The sequence below is a fragment of the Eriocheir sinensis genome, chromosome 3, assembly GCF_024679095.1.
Source record: "Eriocheir sinensis breed Jianghai 21 chromosome 3, ASM2467909v1, whole genome shotgun sequence".
Taxonomy (NCBI): Eukaryota; Metazoa; Arthropoda; class Malacostraca; order Decapoda; family Varunidae; genus Eriocheir; species Eriocheir sinensis.
Genome location: NC_066511.1, coordinates 11,457,434 through 11,479,695, shown reverse-complemented (window position 1 = coordinate 11,479,695; position 22,262 = coordinate 11,457,434). Strand labels below are relative to the sequence as shown.

Sequence of the window (22,262 nt, the reverse complement as noted above, 5' to 3'; positions counted from 1 at the left end):
TCCACTGGGACCGATTGAGAATAGTTTTTGAACCAAACACACCCGGTAACTACAATAGCGCCTGCTAGCCACCTTGCCCTCCTCCCTTTATCTGCTGTCCCATTTTTCAGTTACTGTAGTCTTTTTCAGCCCACCTGATGAAATATTTTCCTCCTTGTGGTTCCCATTCAAATGAAGTGTGTATCTACACTGCAAGAAAGTCTTATGCATCAATCCAGGATGTAATTGCAAGGAAAAATAGTCAAGTGTTTGTGAGTGTCGGTGCTGACACAGCTTAAGGGGGCTGGCTGTTTTTTTCCCTTTTTTCTTTATTCAATGACAATTTTTTGAAAATTTGAAGTTTTTTTGAAAAGGCTTTTTCTACCATAATAATTGCTCTACATGGGAACAATTACTACAGTACAAAGACCATGTTTAGGCCAATGAAAGTAAAGTGAGATATTGCATCAATAATCATTATTTGCGGAATATAAATTTTCAAATTTTCATGGTCATAATTTCCCCCTAAAAACTCAGACATAAATTCACCATAATTTAGTCACTTCATATATGAGACAGAACGCACTTTAGTTTGGTTCCTACAAGTCTAGGCATGGTTTTGATGTTGGTTTCATCGAAATTGTTTAAAAAATGGTGGAGAAATTTAAAAATCAAAGCTACATAACTTTCATTTTGAGATACAGCCAGGTAAAGTTTTGAATGCGTGACATTCAAACATAGCGAAGTGATATTATGGCATTTATCCTTTCATTTATTTGTAATGATACATAAAAAGATATGTCTTCATGTTCAGTCATTAGTTTTTCAAAGGCCATACGCAGCTGAGGAATTTTCTTCTCAGATTTTCATTTTTGAACGATTTTCGTCTTTTTCGAGCGGCCGGCCCCTTTAAGAGGGTAGAGAGGGGTGAAGCCCCCCGTTAGGTAGGTTAGGTTTGGTTAGTTTAAGTTTATTCAGCAGTCGGTGTGGGGCGGCAGAAATATGCAACGCATGACGGGATAGGGCAGCGGCAGGGGTGGTCCATTTCGTGGGCTGGTGTTGCGAGAAATTCCTCCTCGCAGAAATAAGTCACTCTGCTTTTCGCCACGCATGCACACTGGGGGAATACACAGCAGGAAAAACATTAATTTGCCTGTTTTTTTTTCTAGTTTGTCCACTTGTGATCTTTGTGAGAGGTGAGTGAAATATAAAAACAGTAAGCTAATTGAACCCCTCTCTGTGAGCTATTTTGTGGCTTCGGTGGCGAGTGTACAACAGGCATTGAAAAGTCAATCATTTAATGATTTGTGACAGAAACAGTTATCAGATTATTTCATAACATACCAAAAACAGCCAAATAAAAACAGTTTTGTCTGCCGGTGCAAGATTGGCTCACTTGTAAAATTTTACTTATACTTCTAACAATATAGCTCCATTGCCAATCTGGCGGCCTCAGTGCCTCACAGTCCATTGTCAAGTGTGCTGTGCAGCTATACAGACAACGTGCAGACAACATATGGTACACAATAAAAAATTACAGTACCCTCTCGAGTTTCGCGCTATCCGAGTTTCGCGATCCTCGAGTTTAGCGCTTAGTCCTAAATTCTTACCATCACGACTTTCACGCATTACCGCCACGAGTTTTGCGCTCCTTTGACATGTACGGGTCACGTCTACCTACCGTTGGCGTCATGCGTACTGCCTTAAAAGGCAGTGTCCAACCATTGGGGCTATGGGCAACCGTGGTTGCCCATATGCCCAACCGGGAGCGAGTTGTTGGTTGTCCGTATGAATGGAAAACGGTTGTGAGTACGAGCGTGGGTATGTGGGTACCTCAGGGCTGTATGTAAACAAACAGACGACAGCAGTGGCTGAGGAGTGAGGAGCAGTGGAAGATGGCCCACCAAGAGAATCGTAAAATGGACTGGCAGAGCTGCTTTGCTTACTGCTTGATTAACAAGATAAGAGAACACCCCGTGCTGGGGAACCACAGTCCAAAAAACTTTTTTCTCGATTCTATGAAAATTGTAGATCTCCCAGTGATGTTTTCCTCTTCTTCTTATTTTGACCTGTAATGCATGGCAGCCACGGTGAAAAGTAACAGTGGGCATAGAAAACCAAAATCAGGGAAAGAAAAGAACAGAAAAACACCTAAGTTCAGGGTGAAGTGTATAAGTGCGCAATGTGAAGTAAATAAGGGCCGGTTTCACAGTCACTGTTTGTTTTAATCGTTGCCAATGGCGGCGATCGACACTATAGTTTTCCACGTGAAATTGGCCTATGGGGTAGTGGCGGCTGCAGAGAAAGTGACAGGTGTTGAGAGTGTGTGGTAAGGTGCGGGGCGAGGCTAACTCCGCAGCCGCCACGAGGTGCCGTTGTAAAGGCAATACCTCTGACACCATCACATCACATCACTACCCATCGGCCAGTTTCACGTGGAAATATTAGAGCGGCAATCGCCTCCATTGGTAACGAGCAATACAAACAAAATGACTGTGAAAGCGGCCTTAAGTGCATGTTGTTAAGTATAAAAGTGTGTAGAAGGAGGACCTAAGAAGCGATACAAAGCATTACAGGTCAAAAGAAGAAGGTCCACTATACGCTGGCCGGTGTTGCAAGAAATATCTTCCCGCTGAAATTAGTCAGTCAGCTGTCCACCACGATGCTCGCTGTGGGAATACACAGCATTAAAAGTGTTAATTTGCCTGGATTTGTTCTTTTTTGTCCGCTTGTGGTCTTTGTGAGCGGTGAGGGAAATATGGAAGCAGTAAGCAAGTTGAACCTCTCTGCGAGCTATTTTGCGATTGCGGCGGCAGTTTACGTTCAATAGGCATTGAAAAGTCAATCATGATGTTAGTGATTTGATGATATATAACAGAAAGAGTTAGCAGATTATACCATAACACACACAAAACTACCAGAAGCTACAGGTTTGTCCAACTGTACCATGAGTGACCGTGAGCAACCACCCTTACATTAGCAGACGACACCACGTGGATCACAAGCGTGTATTCAGAACTGCCAGCTAATTGTAAGGCAGCTGCCTTCAACTGCGGCTTCAGAACGACCTGTTCTCACTTCCCATTTTCTGCCTATTACCATGGTATGTATTTTGAGATAACAAGAGAGTAAAGTCTAAAAAATTGTGATAACAAGGGAGTCCAGTCGAAAAAAAAAGTATTTTTTATCCACGGGCAGTAACCAATAAGCGCTTTTTCATGTATTTCAATACCTTGAGTTTCGCGATCCTCGAGTTTAGCACTATACCTTTGGAATGAAGCAAGCGTGAAACTCGAGAGGGTACTGTATATACCTACGTTTATTAGGTTCGTTGGTTATGTATTTTTAAATTTCCGCCGGTTTTAATGGACTTTTTGCATTAACGGACTTTGTTTGCCCCCCAATTATATCGAGGGTTTACTGTGATACTTATGTATGGTGTGAAGGATAGGCTTTTAAAAGTCGGGAAAGTCTCTATTGTGTTTGATTGGTATAAGTGAATATTACTATGTTCCTAATTGAGACTGAAGTAGCACGTATGTATAGTATCCCCATGGCATCCGATAGCTATAAGGATGAAGCAGCATGGCTGACATGTTGGTGGCAGAGAACATTAACCATTGAATAATTTATATATACAGTAAACCCTCGATATAACGGACCCGCTTAAAACGGATTTCGGATATAATGGACATGGTCAGATGGTCAGAAATCCACGCGGATCAACTGACTAAGAATAGTTTTTGAACCACTCACTCCTGGTAACTGTAATAGTGTCTGCTGGCCACCTGGCCCTCCTCCCTTTATCTGTTGTCCTATCTGTCTGTTACTGTAGTCTTTTTTAGCCCACCTGATGAAATATTTTCCTCGTGGTTTTCATTCAAATGAAGAACATATTTATACCACAAGAGAGTCTTATGCATCAATCCAGGACGTCAATATAATGGAAAATAGCCAAGTGTTTGTTAGTGTCGGTACTGACACGGCTTATGGGGGTCGAGGGGGCTAAGCCCCCAGTTAAGTATGTGTGGGGCTCAGAAATACGCAGCCCGGGACGGGTATGGCGGCGGTGTGCGTGGTCCAATTCGCCTGCCGGTTTTATGAGAAATACCTCCTCACAGAAATAAGTCGCTCTGCTGTTCACCACGAATGCACACTATGGGGATACATGGCAGGAAAAACATTAATTTGCCTGGTTTTGATCTAGTTTGTCCAGTTGTAATATTTGTGAGCGGTGAGTGAAATGTAGAAACTGTAAGCAAGTTGAACATCTGTCTCTGAGAGTTATTTTGCAATGCAGCTGTGGGTTGTGGCATTAAAAAGTCAGTCATTTAATGATTTGTGACTGAGACAGCTATCAGATTATTTCATAACACCCCGAAAAATAACCCCCCCATGTCTACCAATGCATGATTGGCACAATATTACCTATACCTGTAACAATATGCCCCCCCCCTCACCCCCACCCACCCCCTGCTGGGCCCCACTACCAACCTGGTGGCCTCAGTGCCCCGCAGTCCATCGCCAAGTGTGCTGTGTGGCTATATAGAGAATATGCAAACAACATAAACATTAAAAAAGAACTATATACCTACTTTTATTAGATTTTTTTTTTTTTTTTTTTTTCCCCCCCCCTGCTTATAACGGATTTTCGACATTAACGGACTAAGCTCCCCGCCAATTAGTCCTTTATATTGAGGGTTTACTGTACATGCAGATGATGAATTCACTCAAACAAAATTGGAGGAAAGTTGTGTATGGAAATGCTGAAATATTGAGATGTATTTTTTAAATGGATGTTGTGGACATGTAATTTAGCTTCGGAGCAGGGTAAGGTACTGAAGACTAGAGAAAGGCCATCAGTATGAAATTTTTCAAAGGAAAATAAATTAGTGATGATTGTAACAAATTTTTTATTTTTATTTATTTATTTATTTTTTCCACTGTGGATAAATTTTCAAATAAAAAACATCAGGATTTATTGCTCAGATGTTATTCTTTTGCTGTTAAACAACTGAGTATTAGTGAGACTTGTGAATGAAAAATATTTCATGGCTATTGCACCCTCTGTGAGTGAGTTTTGGATGTCAATAGATTCATGAATAAAAAAAACATGGCATCAGTGTTATTTCTTTTCTGTAAAGCATTTATAAATATTAATGGGACTCATTTGAATGAGAAATTTGTCCTGGCTATGGCTGCTGTCTGTAAGTGAGTTTTGGATGCCCATCCAGTGATAGAAAATGGATTTGCACTAATGATGAATGGACATTTCTTTTTAGGTATGTAAAAGAGCGTGCTGAGGAGGAGCGCCGTGAGAAGAGGAATAAACTGAAGGAGCGTAAAGAAGACTTTCGCAAACTGCTGGAAGAGGCCGGACTGAATGGAAAGTCATCCTTCAGTGACTTTGCAGCCAAGTACAGCAAGGACGACCGTTTCCGCAACATTGAGAAGATGCGGGAGAGGGAGAGCCTCTTTGATGAGTTCCTACTGGAGGTGCGCCGTCGAGAGAAAGAGGAAAAGGCTGCCAAGCGTGAACAGGTAAGCTCTTTGTCCTGTCATAATGAGGGTGACCTAGGGAGAGGGATGCACACACACATAGAAAACCTCATTAGTGTCACTTACGATTTTTGCCTCACTGGCATAAATGACTGTCTTGATGTCCTGCATTATGAATTATTTTAGAATGAATAGTCTTGTCATTTTCATCTATTATAAATTATGATCATAATATGAATTTAAAACTAGTTATCAAAAAAAAAAAAAAAAGTTTACAGTTGCAATTCAAAAGCATTTATAAAAAGGAATGGAACGGGGATTATATAGATTTCATACATTGATGGTCATTGTATGATATTACGTCACCACAGAGGTGGTCATTCAGTTTAAAAATAATTGCTGTTGTTTAAAAAAAAAATTATGGCTTGTATTTCAACCAGTTTTATCTTGTTAATTCAAATTCTGGATACAGTTAATTTTGCTATGCTCTACTGAATACTCAAGTAATTTAATCAACTTGGTTTCTATTTTCAACATAGTTGAACAGTTATATAACAGTCAGAAATTGATCTATGTGTGTGTGTAGTTTATTTAGAAGACATGAATATACTTTTCAGAATTAAATTGTTTTTTTGATTGGCTTTCATTAATTTAATCAGTCATGGAGAAATATTGAATTTTGTGAATTAATATTTGGACATGACATTCAGTGTAACTCTTAAGTCTATATTTTTATATATACAGTGAATATTTTTTGCCTGGAATATGAACTGACGATATATTTGGAAAGTACTAAGATATTCTGTAATAGAAAGCTTGTGTACAGAGTATTGATTTATGCTGTGGAACTTATAAACAAGAAGGAAATAAGCTTGGAGCACAGAGTTTTGCAGCCCTAGGCAGGTTCTGGATTGTTTTAGGTAAGAACATCCTGAGGGCTTGTCTGTTTTGGGCCAGAAAGAGCTTGAAGGCAAGGTGTAGTCTAGTTACATTATGTCCTGCCATGCATGAGAAAGCTGCTGATTCAAATTTATCTATAATTAGGTGTTACAGTGAAAGGTTCCTTGGAGACTCATACATCAGATTTTGTTGTATGTGTCTATGCTTAAATGCTTTAAGTGCATTTTGAGATAGTTTCAAGCATTTGCTCCAATACCAGGAATCTGATATTTCATGAACTTTTAAAATGAGTTAGATCAGTCTTATTGTGAATTTGAGGTATTTAGCTGGAAAAGTACAGAGATAACAAAAAGACAAATTAATATATATATATTAGTATCTTTATTTACAGCATTTACAAGATAATCCAAATCAAGATTAAATATGACTGCAGTTTTAACTACTTCATTACTTACAAGGCCCATAATTATTATTAAACAGTTCTAAGAAACCTTGATTTGCTTATTCTTTAAAATATATTTAAATGTAAAAATTGTGAAATAAGTTAGTGGTTATGGTATTAACATCTCTAGAAGGAAATGTTGCTTCTAGCACATTTCATCTAATTCCTTAATTTGTTTTATCATCTTGGCTCGTGTTTTTCCTTTTAAAATTGTCTGTAGATGGTGATTCAAATAACCATAGTTTAATTTTCCATTATAATTCTTGTCACGAGTCCACTCCAGTGAAAAAAAGTACCTGATAGAAAACTTAGGGTTCAGTCTATTTACATTTCTAATACATATACTTTCTGCAGGAATCTTGAGACTTAATGTTTTCACACTCCCACTGATGCCCATCAATGCTCATTGCCCAGCACTTTCCAATGCTTCAACCTTGGACGTAGACAGGTCAAAGCCAGAATGACTCACAGGTTCTTATGATTTGAAATGACAGGCTAAGTATTTTTGTTCAGATTGAAATACCTCAGCAAGAAAATGGATCCTTTGTGCACTGCCTTCCCACATCCATGATACATATGACCTTTTTAGTTTATCTTCAGATATCATGAAACCAGTCAAAGAAACTTATTTACTAGTATGTCCTTCAAATGTTTTAAATGATCATGTGTAATAATGCTAAGGATTAAGATTCAAAATCAAGTCCCCCTTCAACACACACACACAGACACACACACACACACACACACATGCGCACACACAATAAGTCTCCCAAGTATTAGGATCAAACATTAAAATTAACAGGTTTAGCTATTTCAGTAATACAATTACTGATGTAATTTGAATTTTTTGATTAAAATTTATAGGGGTGATATAGTGCAAAGGTATTAGTGGCAGTGCAGCTTACAATAAATCATGCTCGAATTGCCATGATAGTAAACTTGTAAGGCAAAAAGTTTAACCCTTAAACAATGGCCGTTGTTTATGAAATCATAGCCTCTGCGATCCGCTCATTTGGCTATCATTTATTTAATCAGATTCCTGCGTGTCACAATTTTGAATGTTCTGCTCAAATTTCTCGAGTTCTATGACTTTTCTTGCTGCAAGGCATCATATCTGACCCTCATGGATGCAAGATGATGTCATTAGTCCTTACTGAGCTGCTGTGAAAGTCACACCAAGCACTAGTTGAGAAAATACAGGAAAACTGTGACAAGTATTGAGGAAAGGACGAGACAAAGACATGACATATTGTAACTTGGATTTCTCTGCTGTGTTCAGTGAGTAAAGATATTTAATATGAATAGAAAAAATAAGATCTCGCTTTTATGGTTTTCAAGAGCATTCTATGAAAGCAACACCCATCGGGTAATGGTTAAAAAATGTTACATAATTTTTTCTTTCTATTCTCTCATCTCTCTCTCCCCCTATGCCCCCCCCCCTCTCTCTCTCTCTCTCTCTCTCTCTCTCTCTCTCTCTCTCTCTCTCTCCTTTATATCAGATTTGCCCATGATTAGAAGTATACATGCTGCTGCTAAAGTTTTCATTGAAGGGTATTGTCCTTGGGCAGGTGCCATGCAATCTCTCCTGTCTTTTGGTTAATGTTGACCAGAAAAAATATTGAAATCAAGAAATAAGGAGGCAGAACTAACTAAAAATAACACCTCCCTAATTTTTGCTAGGAAGCTAAATACATTTGGCCCTCAACCATGGCATCTTCACTACATCAACCGTAGACTTCTGTGGTGAAATCTGCAGTGATGAAACCCCATTTTACTTCACAAAGTGTTTCATTGGTCCAGATATTATCCCAAAGTCAACTTTATTAAAAAATTTCCTCAAAAGGAATATTTTTGTTTGGTGCTCTTAACTTCTGTCTCAGTTATGATGCTGAATCTTGGCCATAGCCTCCCATACACAAGTGTTTTTATAGGTGTCATATCTTGGTCTTAGTGCTTGTAATCCTTAGCTTGGATCTTTTGCGACCAATCATGACTCCTTTATGAGATTGCTCCTAGGCAGCCTCAAGCAATCTCGTCATGAACACTTATCAGCCGAGTTGCTTGTGCAGTCATATATTGGATGCCCTGTGCTATGTGCCTCACATTCAACTGAAGCCCCATACATCAATCTGCAGCAACGTGTTATCTTGCAATTTGAAACACTAAATGGAAGTAGTTTCTTGACTTCATTTTTCCTCCTTTCCTCTCCATCTAATATTGGGTACCTTAGTCTTCGTGTTAAAATGCTGAAAATATCTTCCTCAGACCTGCATAACCTAAGAGAAAGTAAATTATCACGTATAGCAAGGCTTCTGGGGGTGTAGGGTGGGGCAGGGCGGTTCTTAGTATCACCTTAGCCGCTAACATGATGAACTCGTCTTCACAGAACTTGTGGCTTAAGTTTGGTTCATGCATACCCAACAACACTAATTAAGTGAATCACAAGTTGTTAGGTTGTGCTAAGAGGAATTTCTATACCAGTGAGTAGAGGTGATTAAATGGCAAGGTGTTTGCTTCATGCATTCCTGCTGACCCCAGGCACTTTACACATCTCATAACTCAGTACCTGTACTATATTATTGAAGTTTCGTCCATGGGAAGTGTAATGCTATTTATTGTGACTGGTGAATGAAAGCTTTAAAGAATATATGGGAAAGAAGTTTAGCATTAAAGATGTGTATGGAGATTGTGGTAAGTCAGATTTGCAGGCATAAATTATGAATCGATAGTCCTTAATTATTACTGGTATTTTTATTATTAATATTAGTATCATTGCTAATCAAGGAGGATATGATGCCGAGGGCACTTGTTAAATATCACTCAGGTGGCCTACCAATCTCCTTGCCATCAGCCTGGGTGGAAAGAATCACCCTTCCTCACCCTGTCTACCCCTACCTGAGGCCTGTGTTTCATGCTTATTTAACGTAAATGTCTTAAATAGGATAACTCCTGACATTTGCGGTTCAGGTTACTGGATGGTACCATGAATATTTGGTATGTCAGTTGACAGTGAAAGAGATGGGAGGGGCACTCTGGCCCCACAGGGGGTCTGGTGTCACCATTAAGGGCAGAAAGTCTGCTTATATAAAGATATTTTGGGAGATACTTTAATAGTGAAAACTCCGTTGGTGGAGGGTTAACTGTAGTGTCCATTCTATTTGAGAATTAGAACATCGAAACAAGTTACTTTAAGCTAGTATCAATTTATTTAATACAACAGTTTCATGTCTTTTAAGACTGCATAATAGTACTATTTTGCATGTAGTGAGATGTGATTATTTTTTTATTATACCATGATTCATGTTAATTGTATAAATATCCATACTTTGTGACCCAGTAGATTACATTATCTGCATTTCAATGATTCAATACTTGGGAAACTCTGATAAGTGTGTGTGTATGTGCATTTGTGTATTAATCATGACAAAAACAAGACAACTTAATACGATATTTTATAATGAATATTCAATGAATTCCCTTAATATTATGGAGAGAGAATTAACCCGAGATTAATTATTGAGTTTTAGTAAGCTTGATTAAACTCTTGCTCTTGCAGCACTCATTAAAAAATAATTCCATTTTCTGAGAAAAGTAATAGATTTTATATGGAAAAAGGAGTACTATTATTTCTTACAAATATGTAGTATTTTTAACCATTAGAGTTAAAGGTTAAGGCAATATCTATTGACTACGGATTGCAATAAAAGAATAGGCATAAGAGGTGACAGGCAATGGCTGTGTGTGTGTGTGTGTGTGTGTGTGAGTGAGTGAGTGAGTGAGTGATTAGGAGAGAGTAGGTGGGAGGAGAGGGAGGGAGAGTCCAATCTCTTGTTTCATTAATTTTGCTAATCAAAGTTTTCCAATATGGATAAATTTAACAATTCATCAACTACTCTCATGGTACATTGCAACATTTTTGTCCCAGTTTCTGCCATCAAATCAAATTGTTGATAGTAATGCACAAAAGTATATCAGCCATCAGATTTAATAGTTCTTATAGAAGCATTGAGACTATTTGAACCAGGTACAGCTCAGAGTATCCTGTATTGATAAAAATTTGTCAATATCTACATTTCTTTTGTTAGATAGTGCCATCTGTCACCAGCACTATGCATAAAAATGTAAAGAACAAGATAATGGTCCCCAGCTTATGCAGTACTGTGATAGCAGCACTAAAATGTCATAAGTGCTGTTGTAGTCTAGTGTTATTGCTTTACAAGTGCCACCACCTAGGCTTCACTTAAACCTCCATCTACAAAAACAAATTGAATATTGCAAGAGAAATTGTACAATTATACACAAAATGAGTGAAAGTTTAAAAGTTGGATGGTGATGCGAGTAGTAACAATACCGATTTTTTTCTCAAGCTGTCATACTTTTTCTTATTCTCATCTTTTAAGTAGTTTTTAAAGAATGATTAGCTGTAAAGTTGTGAAAACTGAGATTGGACTTATCTAGTAAAAAAAAAAAAAATTTGGCTAGTGCAGACAACTATGGCCCTAATTGACAGTTAAGATTAAGAAAACTCAAAATAGATAATTTTATTTTAAGTAAGTCCACTTTTGATTAAAAGTGACAAATTGACACTTGCACTTTTTTTTTATAATAGTATACTTTATATGTAAAAGAAATACTGAAGTTTACTTATTTTAGGTTTCAGATATATAATTTTTTTTTTTCAGGAAAATTATACTGCTATTTCAGGTGACTTTATTACACATGCTATGTATACCTATATATGCACATATGTCGTAGGCTGTTGGTTAGGTATATGTCAGTTTTGAGTGCACCCTCCTTTAGCATTGCCTTTTGAAGAGAAAAAAAAAAAAAAATCAGTTGTTCAACTTATATATATATATATATATATATATATATATATATATATATATATATATATATATATATATATATATATATATATATATATATATATATATATATAATATATATATATATATATATACGCGCGCACACGCACACAACATACTGTATGACCCTCTCTGTGTGTGGCATATTATAGTATTAGATAATAAATCATAAAAAAAGTGTTAAATTGGAAGTAATAAAATTTAACTGCATGCACTAGGAGATAGCAAAGTAAGAGGTTTCTGTTATCTCTTAACCTTTCCATATAGTTCAGAGATATTAATGAATGACAAGAAGTCTCAGGATAGGACTTTTCAAGCAATTTCCTCTTAAAACCTAAGCAAATCCATTCAAGTACATTTAATGTACCATGAATCTGCTTGCCACAGTCAAGAAAAAACCTATTTTATAGAGGATAGAATGAGAAAATATATGAAATTACCAAATGCAAAGGCCAAGTCAATTAGATAAAGGTAAAGTTCTGTTCACTGCTATGGCCATACCAAGATAAATGTAGTGTTAAAAATTATAAATGCAGTGAATATTTGCGTTAATGATGTAAAAAGAAAAGGGGAAGGAATATATTATAGTTGCGGGTATTATGCCATGCCACTACACTCTACAGAGAGGGTCATATATATATATATATATATATATATATATATATATATATATATATATATATATATATATATATATATATATATATATATATATATATATATTAAACTCATCCATTAATTGCATGATTAAGAGTTAGATAAAGCAATTTATGTCTTAAATGCTTAAAGAATGAATAAAACTGTTTAGCTTTAAATATATTTACCACAACGCACCAGTCATGAGAATGGAGAAAGCAGTTTGTATGATGGTGACCTGACTGAAGCCTCAGATGCAGTCAATACAAGGCAGTGCGGGTGAGCCCACAAGTACAACTGGGTGGGCTTGCTTGCCTCTCAGGCAAGAACAATTGTTGATGTTGGGTCGCGCATTGCAGCCTCTTGTTGCTGCCGGTGCTGGCTGGAAGGTCCGGGTGGCCCCCATGGTCGAGAGTCGCCCTCCACCTCCACTCCTACCACCATCACCACCCTCTCTATTTATTCTCTGCCCCAGAGCGGGATAAAGTCAAGCGCATGTAATGTTTGGTACTGAGCCATCTCTTGCTACGTTTTTCTCAGTCAATTACCAGTACTACCAGTTAATTTTGCAATCATTATCAGTTATTTATCGACCATTACCAATTTAGTTTGATATAAAGAGTTCATTAATATCAAAGTATAGTTTGAGTTAAGATACATGGAAATATCCTTGTAGCATATGGATTTCTTTTCTGGAAGTGTTCCAGTAAATTAATTGTGAAATAACCTACTATTAATTAAGTTTATGAGAATCAGTAAATTGTAGCTGCTGGTAGGTTATATTGGAAAACTATGAAGTGACTTGTTTAGTAACAATCATTTTTATCTAATTGTAACATGTAGTCAGTCCATTTTAGTAATTCAAGCTGATTAATTTTCAATGCCACTTGTTTTAAAATCTCATACTAATGAATGTTGATATTGAAGATTGTCAGCTACTGGTTGTTATATTGATTTTTGGTATGATAAACTAATTTTCCTAAACAGCATTGAAAATTAGTCATGTTTGTGACCCCGACCCGAGATTAGTATATTTGAGTTACTTTATTGTAATGATTATATGCATGATGAGAAAATTTTACATCTCATTGAGCAAATCTTTCTTATGTATTACTCAAAGAATTGAAAAAGTCATGGAAAAGTTCAGATTGTTACAGAATGAAGAAACATTTTCATTGTGAGTTTTGTATCATACTTCAGTTGTCAGGGAATTTTGATGGTTCCCATCTTACTTTGGTTTCCTCATCACTTAAACCCCTTTCCTTTACAGATATGGACATTCCCTTGAAGTAACCTTTCTTTCTTGCAGAATATAGGTTAGGAAGCTCTAGGTGGAGACAGTGAACTAACTTCATTTCCAGGTGGCTGAGGTTTAATAGTTTTTTTTTTTTTCAGATGTTAAAGTGGGTTATTGTCAGATAGTAATATTGCTACTTGTTTCTTCCTAATTAGATAAAGAAGGACTTCTTTACAATGCTGAAAGAAGCTGACATTGATCGCCACAGTCGGTGGTCAGATGTGAAGCGTAAAGTGGATGGTGACCCCAGGTACAAGTTAGTTGAGTCTGGGGTGCAGCGAGAAGACTGGTTCAGGGACTATATGATCAAGGTGAATATTAATGCTCCTCCACCTCATTCCTTCTATTAACATTATGATGCACAGGAAGATTGAATGTTGCAATTCTGACATACTCCAGTTTCTCTGTAGGCTTCGTGGTGCAGTGGTTAGCACACTCGGCTCACAACCGAGAGAGCCCGGGTTCGATACCCTACGCCCCTGTCCACTCAGCAGTGAATGGGTACCAGGTATTAATCGGGGGTTGTGTCCCGTCTCCTGGGATCTGTTCCCTTCTCCAATAATTCCTTCCCCTCCTGTCTCTCTCTGGCATATAACCATAGATGTTGCGCCGACTAAACGAAACTTTCCAACTTTTCCTGGGATCTGTTCCCTTCTATAATTCCTTCCCCTTCTGTCTCCCTCCGGCATATGACCGCAGATGTTGTGCCAACTAAACGAAACTTTCCAAACTTTTCCAGTTTCTCTTCCCTCTCGATTTAATTTTTGGAGTATCTTTTAAGAGGGTAATAACTAATCATCTAAAGAAGTCAGTCATACTTGCTTGTTGGATTATGTTTGCCTCTTTAGTAAAAAGTACATTATATCTAAGTATGTTTTCTTTCCAATCAGATCAAGGAAGAACGAAGACGTTCCCGAGACCGGTCCAGGACACGAGACCGTGACAGGGAGAGGGACAGGGACAGGGAAAGGGAACGGGAGAGAGAAAGGAGTGACCGCGACCGAGATCGCCTAGAGAGAGAGCGGGAAAGAGAACGTGGAGAAAAGGAGAGAGAGAGGAGAAGCAGAGAGTCACGAGATCGTAGCAAGGAAAGAGAGAGGGCTGACCGAAAGGAGAAGAAAAAGGAAAAGAAAGACAAGGAAAGAGAGAAGGAAAAGGAAAGGGAAAGAGACCGAGAAGAGAAGAAAGAAAAAGAAAAGGATAAGGAAAAAGAACGAGAAGATCTTGAAACTGTTCCAGAAGAAGGAGAAGATGTGGAGGACAACCATAAGAGTGAGGTCAGGGGAGTCAAATTGTCAAGCATGGTACGCATTTTATTAAGTACTCATAAGTTTGCCAGATGTCGTGTATGTATTACATTACTTAAATGCTACAAGTGATTAACTTGAAGGGTAGGAAAGGGGCACCCTCATCATTCCAAATTTTAAGAGCTCGATCATTTAAAATTAGTAATAACAGTCTTAATAGGGATGTTACAATGCAAAAAATTGAGGATTGGGTTTGGTAGCCTGACCCACACTTTATTTTTCTCAAAGCTAAGGCTTACTCTTCAAAACTAGTGTCTGTAAGATATAAATTAATGCTTTGTGTGCATGTGTGTTAAGAAGAGAGATTAATAGTGGTCATTAATTTGCAATTATGTGATCAGTGACATTTATGTATTTTCTTCATATCATGATTTTAAGTTTAACCCTTTCAATACGGTGACTTGGACGCCGGCGTCACAGTATAGAAAGGGTTAAGAGGAAATGGAAGAGGATTAATCCTCTTCTAAACCTCTTAATCCTCTTGTTTCTTCTTATGAGGTTTAGAAGAGGATTAAGAGGTTTCGCGTCACCGTACTGAAAGGGTTAAGTGCATACAAATACTTAATACTATACCTTGTTTATCATGGTATAAATAAAGGTAATTTATCTAATGGCTACATTTGTAAGCCTTGTACCTATTCTCTCTTGATAGTTGCAAGTGAGAAGCATGGTGGAATGACCAAGTTTTGCAGTAGTCAGAAATAACTCATAGAAGAAATAACTCGTATGCAAGATGTCATCAGTGCCCCCTTTCAATTTTACAGGGTGAGGATACAGGAAGTGAAGGTCCAGATGAGGAGCGTGAGGATGGAGAAGCAAATGAAGCAGCTGAGGAAGAGGAGCGTGAAAGACAGAGAAGGATTGAAGAGTCTTTGAGAAAGAGGGAGGAAGAGGTTCAAAGGGCATTGGCTGGGCACCTCCGTGATCGTGACAAGGAGCGCATGCAACACAAGCATGATGAGGCTGTCCACAATTTCAATGCATTATTAGCAGACTTGGTAAGTACTTTTGAAACCATGGTTTAATGGTGAATTTCCTTCATTTCAATAATCATTTAACATTTGAGTGTCTGAACTTAGAGTAGCAGCCAGTTGATTTTGAAAATTCTAATTAATGATTTCATTGATATAAAAATATTATGACAATTATGAGAAGGCTAAGAGAAGGAATAAACACAAGAGGACAGTAAAAAATTGAGGAAGGGAAGATGCGTGAGAGACATAAAGAAATATACAGCTTCCCGCAAAGAAACAGAAGTTTGGAACAGACTAAGTGAGGATATAGTATTGGCGAAGAGTGTGCACAACTTTAAGGAAAAGCTGGACAAATACAGATACGGAGACGGGACCACACAAGCGTAAGCCCAGGCCCTGTAAAACTACAACTAGGTAAATACACGTGTATAAACACACTAGTAAGCGCTTTTGTACGGAATCGTTTGCTGTCATAACTTTGGAGTATGATTGTCTTATGTTACGTATTTACATTTCTTTTTATTTTACATTTTTCATCAACAATGTTGTAACGAAACTTCTTAAAACGAAACGGCATTAAGGCAGGACCTGCTAGTAAACCCTCGGTCTTGCGGACTAATTTAGGGGGACTTTTAGTCCCAAGATGACAAAAGTCCGTTAGTAGAGGCTCTTTGGCTGGGGCCATCCAGGGAGACCTCAAGAGAGTCTTACCGGTGCTACAGGCAGCACTTAAAAAAATGCAGTATAGGGGCAGGGGGGGATGCAGTCGGAGTCGGAGTTGGAGTCTGAATTTTTTAACTCCGACTCCACACCCCTGCGTCATTTTACCGAGTATCTCTGTCATCCACTGACAGGGCATGCTGAAAAGTTAAATGCCCTTTTTTTCATTAATTTTCATGGAGAAAAAAAAAAAAAAATGCCCACCCACTTCCAGAAGTAAAATGGTAAAATCCATGCAAAATAATTGTATCCCTTTAAACAACCCACTTCCAGAGGTAAAATGGTAAAATCCATGCAAAATAATTGTATCCCTTTAAACAACCCACTTCCAGAGGTAAAATGGTAAAATCCATGCAAAATAATTGTATCCCTTTAAACAGTCTCCTTGGTGCCATATACTTGTGAGGCAGTGTGCTGCCCTTATTATCACAAAGCACAAGGATGGACTGAAATCCATTTAAGGCTGAATTTATATTTTAAGCATAACCATGTTCATGTCCATGATTTTCATATTTTTATTTCAGGTTCGAAGCACTGATTACACATGGAAAGAAGCCAAAAAGTCATTGAAGAAGGACTCACGATGGGAGTCTGCTGGAGCCTTGGAACGAGAAGAAAAAGAGAAGTTATTCAACAGCCATGTTGAAAACCTCACAAAGAGGAAACGAGAAAAGTTTAGGTACTTTCATTATAATGATGGGAATAGAAGTTTTGTTGAAATAATGTTATTTTATTTGTTGTCTTACACAATTAACATTTCCTCATTAAGTTTCATAACTTTGTGGGAGTGAGATGGGTAAACATAATGTTTAAGAAAAGGGGAAGCTTCCATGAGAAAACATTATCAAAAGAGTACATTTGTGGTACCTCATTTATATCAGGATTCTAGTGCTTGGAGTTAAGGTTTATTCGTACAGTTAACACGATAGGGTTGAAAATGTTTTTTCTTTCTAATCTAAAAAGGGAACTGCTGGAAGAACTGCCAGATTTGCACTTGGACTCAAATTGGAAGGATCTGAAGAAGGAGTTGAAAGATGACCCTCGCTACACCAAATTTTCATCTTCAGACAAGAAATGTGAGAGGGAGTTTCGAGAATACTTGAAAGACAAGCTAGTGGCTGCCAAAGCTGACTTCAGAGAACTACTAAAGGTAAGTAGTAAGTAAATATGCAAAGCAAAACCATTGGTAGTGTTATAAATAATTCTCCTCAAGTGATACTCCAGTAAAAAGCGGGGAAAAAATCGTTAAAAATAAAGTATCACGAATTTTAGACTCAAACGCTTCAGTTACATACCTAGTAACATTCTCCTTCTTTCACATGACTATGAACGTTCTACATCATTACGTTATGATGTGTGACGTCATTCATTGTTACCATTACTCTAAGGCTTGTAACAGCTACATTATTAGCTTGAGCCATTTCAGTAATGGGCTGTATTAGAGAAACTGCAATAACACGGTGAAAATATCTGTAATGAACACCACTGAGTGCCGGGAATCGAACCCGAGCCTTCCGAGTTGGTATGCTGCCTGGCTTCTACTTGGAAGGCTCGGGTTCGATTCCCAGCACTCGGTGGTGTTCATTACGGAATGGGCTGTAAATAGTTTGAAGATATTTATATGACAGTCACCCTCAGTTTTTCCAAACCGCCTTTTCGTTAAGTAATGTCATTCTGTCTTTTCATCATGATGTCACGGCGCCAGAATTTTGCCCGCTTCCCATGCTTTTTGCCTTCATATTTCTTTTGTTCTTCACAAACTGGGAAATTGAGGGTGACCATTCATTCACTTCCATATCAACATGTTGCAAAGATTTCAAGTTAAAATGAGTAAAGGTGGCATCACACAGGGGAAATTTCTCCCAACATGTTGCTTGTTTTTGTTGGTGGTTGGGCAAAATGAACAACCACCAGCAAGATTTGGTGGATTGGGAAGGACGGACAACAGTTGTGTTGCCAGACTGTTGGGAGAAATCAGGGTCAAATGACATTTGTGCTATAAGCTGTAAATGTAAATTGAAAATCAATCATCGTACATATTCACTCAAATTGTCAACTGCAAAACTCCAAAAACTGATGTACGTGTGCAAGTATGTGTTTGTGATTTATTTGTCCACTGTGTAAAGATATTTATAACACCCAACTGACTGTGATGGTATGCTGGGCGGAGTCTTTGCCTGGTGTGAGGTAAACAAACTGTTGAGCTGGAGAACATTGCTTCTTCCGGTGCTTCTGCAGTCGTAGCACATGCTTCACTATGTGCAATGCAGCAGCACAATCTTCTAAAACCTCAGTATCCTTCCGATTCATGGTAAAGTGGCTGGAGAGATGCTGGCGTGGTGTTTGTTGTTGTTGGAGCGCAGCATCAACACAACAGTTCAGGGTCAGTACAGTGAGATGCACAACATTGTTGGTTGGCGATATCACCAACGAAAACGAGCAACATGGGAGAAATTTGCCCTGTGCCCTCTGCTGAGTAACTCTGCCTTTCCCTCCCCTGCTTGGCTATATCTTTTCTCTCTCTCTCTCTCTCTCTCTATCTCTGAGTGTTGCCATATGCATGCTCTGTGTATTTCAAATGAAAGCAGAGACAAAAACTCATGATAATAACCCATAATAAAAGCATAACAGTTTACTTTACGGGAGTGGATCGTGAGCCTGCTTACACCTATGGACCTTAAGTGCCATCACCAGCCCTTATAATTTTTTGGGGGGGCATTTGCAGTGTGTTACTGGATTTCTATATGGTTAAAGAAGACTTCTATCAGCCCCCCCCCCAAAAAAAAAAACTCCGGAGTATCACCTAAACTTTGAAGTACCAGGTATAAGCCACTTGTTACATCTACACCCAGAAATGACCCTCTCCTATAGGCTTTTCAGTCCTGCACTTCAGCATAACATGGGTAAGTTTGGCCCAGAGGGGATGGACCCACTCGCACAGGGACACCCAAGTGTGTTTGAGCATAAATTGCTTCTTCCTGTACAAATACTATTACCCTGGGCCTTTTAAAAGTTAATACCTACTTTTTAGCACTGGCTTCAGAGACTGGTCCCTTCTTTTTTGACTTCCTGATTACACTTCTAATATAATACTACATTTAAAAAAAAAATTCAATACAACTTTTGGGGGACAACTCACACCATAGCCTAAAATGACCCAGAAACCCTGCCACATCCTTCACCCTTGCTCATGGGTTACATCACTCAACTTTAATCTACTTTTATCCAACACAACCTTATTCATGGAAGAGAAAGTAGAGCTTCTTGAGCCAGTTTAACCCACGATGACTATATAGTAATAAGTTTGTTAATTTCTTGTAATTGCAAAGAAAAAAAATTGTTTTGCAGGAAACCAAAAGCATCACACATCGGTCTCTTAAGTTATGCAGTGAAGCGGAGCAGCACATGCGTGACATTGTGGAAGTGTTGCGTAAGGATCGCCGCTATCTGGTGCTAGAATGTCAACCTGATGAAAGATCAAAGATCTTGATGGCATACATGGAGGAGCTAGAGAAAAGAGGACCTCCTCCTCCTCCTACTGCATCAGAACCAACTAGACGCAAGTGATTCTTTAAATCACTTGCAGCTTGTCATAATGCTGTTGTCATTTTTTTTTTTTTTTTTTTAAATAGTGATAAAGGCCTTTTTCAGTTTTTTTTCAGGTTCCCCAATAAATGTTGTTATTGGCTGGCATATTATAAGGTATAGTATCATGTGGGAGTGGATGTAATTAGGCCTTTTCTTATTTTTGTTATTTCATTAAGTGATATTAATATTATAGTAGTATACAGTTTTGATGATTACTGTAGCCTCTCCATTTTGGGAAGTGGGCAGAAAAGCTTTTTTCTGTATTAGGATATACAAATAAAAGTATTTTGGACAGTGTATGGAAGCTGTCAGTCAATTGACACATTGTACTAAAGGTTATTTATGGCTGTATTTTTAAAGCTGTTTGAAGACACACACTTATTAATTTAAAAAAAGTTGGTGTCCATGTTGTAATTTTAAAAAATAAATGTTAGCCTTATTTAATGTACTCTAATTTTAAAATGAATGAGCAATCACTAGGTTTCCTTGATCCATTGATGGAAGGTTGCTTATTTACATAATGAGAGGAAAATGTGTACCATATTTACATATGAAACAAAAATAATTTGTAGTTATCATCTTACCTTTGACTTCAAGATTAGTTTGTCAGGATTTTAAACAATGAAGGGCATTTGAAAAGAGAAAAGAAGAATCTGACCATGGCACAAACTTTCTTTGTATCGGATGCAATTAGCATAATTGAACTGCTATCTTGCTTTTATTTTCATTCCACAGTACCCATGGTCTGATTTATGACTTCCTGAGAAAAGAACCCCTGGTCTGATTTATGACTTTCTTTCTCAGACAAGACGTAAAAAGTTAATTTTCAGTTTTAAGTACGCATTGACAATAATAAACAAACTAAATATAAAGAAATATTTTTCATTTTAAATCTCCTTAGTTCAGGGATCACACACAATATGCCACAATAAAGGAGGCATCCTACAGGTATAAGTATGGAGTTACTTAATGTTTCTGGATTGTGGTCATATTAGTACAGGAAATTACAAAGGGATGATGATCATAATATATACCAAAAATGCTAAGGTGGAAAATTTGTTTATTACTAATTGAAATTTAGTGTTAGAGTAATCCAAATTTCATCAAACTAGCTACATAAAGATTACCAATGAGTCCCCTAAGTTGTTGTTCATTAAAGTCAACTGTCACCTACCTACCAGGCTTGGGTTCAAGTACATGTACGCAGGGTCAAAAGTTCCTCAGTACTCAGACTCCAAAATACTCGCCTATTTTACAAGTACATTTGAGTACAACCAAAAAATGCAAATGTGTGGCTGGTGTGGTGTTTGACGTGCATGGGTGGAGGCTAGATCAGGGTAAGGGATTAACCCGCACAGCGTCAGATACATACGACGTACGTATTATTTTTAATACCATTGAGCGTCGGATCGTATGTTGTACGTATCTAATGTACAGTAAACCCTCGATATAACGGACCTGCTTATAACGGACAAGGTCAGATGGTCAGAAATCCACAGGGACCGACCGAGAATATTTTTTTAACCAATAGGTAACTACAATAATGTCTGCTAGCCACCAGCTGTCCCATTCTTGGGTTACTGAAGTCTTTTTTAGCACACCTGATAAAATATTTTCCTCCTTGTGATTCCCATTTAAATGAAGAACGTATTTATACCACAAGAAAATGTTGTGCATCAATCCAAGACGTAAATGTAATGGAAAACAGCAATTGTTTGAGAGTGTCGGTACTGACACAGCTTAAGGGGTTTAATGCCCCCGCCCCCCGGTAGGTAGGTTAGGTTAAGTTAGGTTTGGTTAGTTTAAATTTATTCGGCACGCGGTTTGGGGCAGCGAAAATATGAAGCGCGGAACGGGACCTGGGCAGTGTTGAGAGAAATACCTCCTTGCTGAAATAAGTTGCACTGCTGTTCACCACGCATGCGTACTGGGGGAATACAATGCAGGAAAAACTTTAATTTACTTGTTTTTGTTCTAGTGTGTCCACTTGAGTGTGAGCAGTGAGTGAAATGAATAAACAGTAAGCAAGTTGAACCTCTCTGTGCGAGCTAT

The 22,262-nt window shown here is 38.0% G+C and overlaps 1 protein-coding gene across 4 annotated transcripts in view; it reads left to right on the top strand.

Moving 5' to 3' along the window:
- Window positions 1–20,650, top strand: part of LOC127005066 (transcription elongation regulator 1-like) — a 68,231-nt gene extending 47,581 nt beyond the window's left edge. For 3 of the 4 annotated variants that reach the window (XM_050873572.1, XM_050873557.1, XM_050873548.1), the window contains 7 exons: window positions 5,262–5,520; window positions 13,777–13,932; window positions 14,512–14,925; window positions 15,693–15,926; window positions 17,147–17,301; window positions 17,586–17,772; window positions 19,971–20,650. In XM_050873572.1, the coding sequence (XP_050729529.1) occupies window positions 5,262–5,520; window positions 13,777–13,932; window positions 14,512–14,925; window positions 15,693–15,926; window positions 17,147–17,301; window positions 17,586–17,772; window positions 19,971–20,189 (1,624 nt within the window). In that variant the 3' untranslated portion in view covers window positions 20,190–20,650. The remainder of the gene's footprint in view (window positions 1–5,261; window positions 5,521–13,776; window positions 13,933–14,511; window positions 14,926–15,692; window positions 15,927–17,146; window positions 17,302–17,585; window positions 17,773–19,970) is intronic. The other variant, XM_050873566.1, reaches the window with a different exon arrangement.
- Window positions 20,651–22,262: the final 1,612 nt, after the last annotated feature.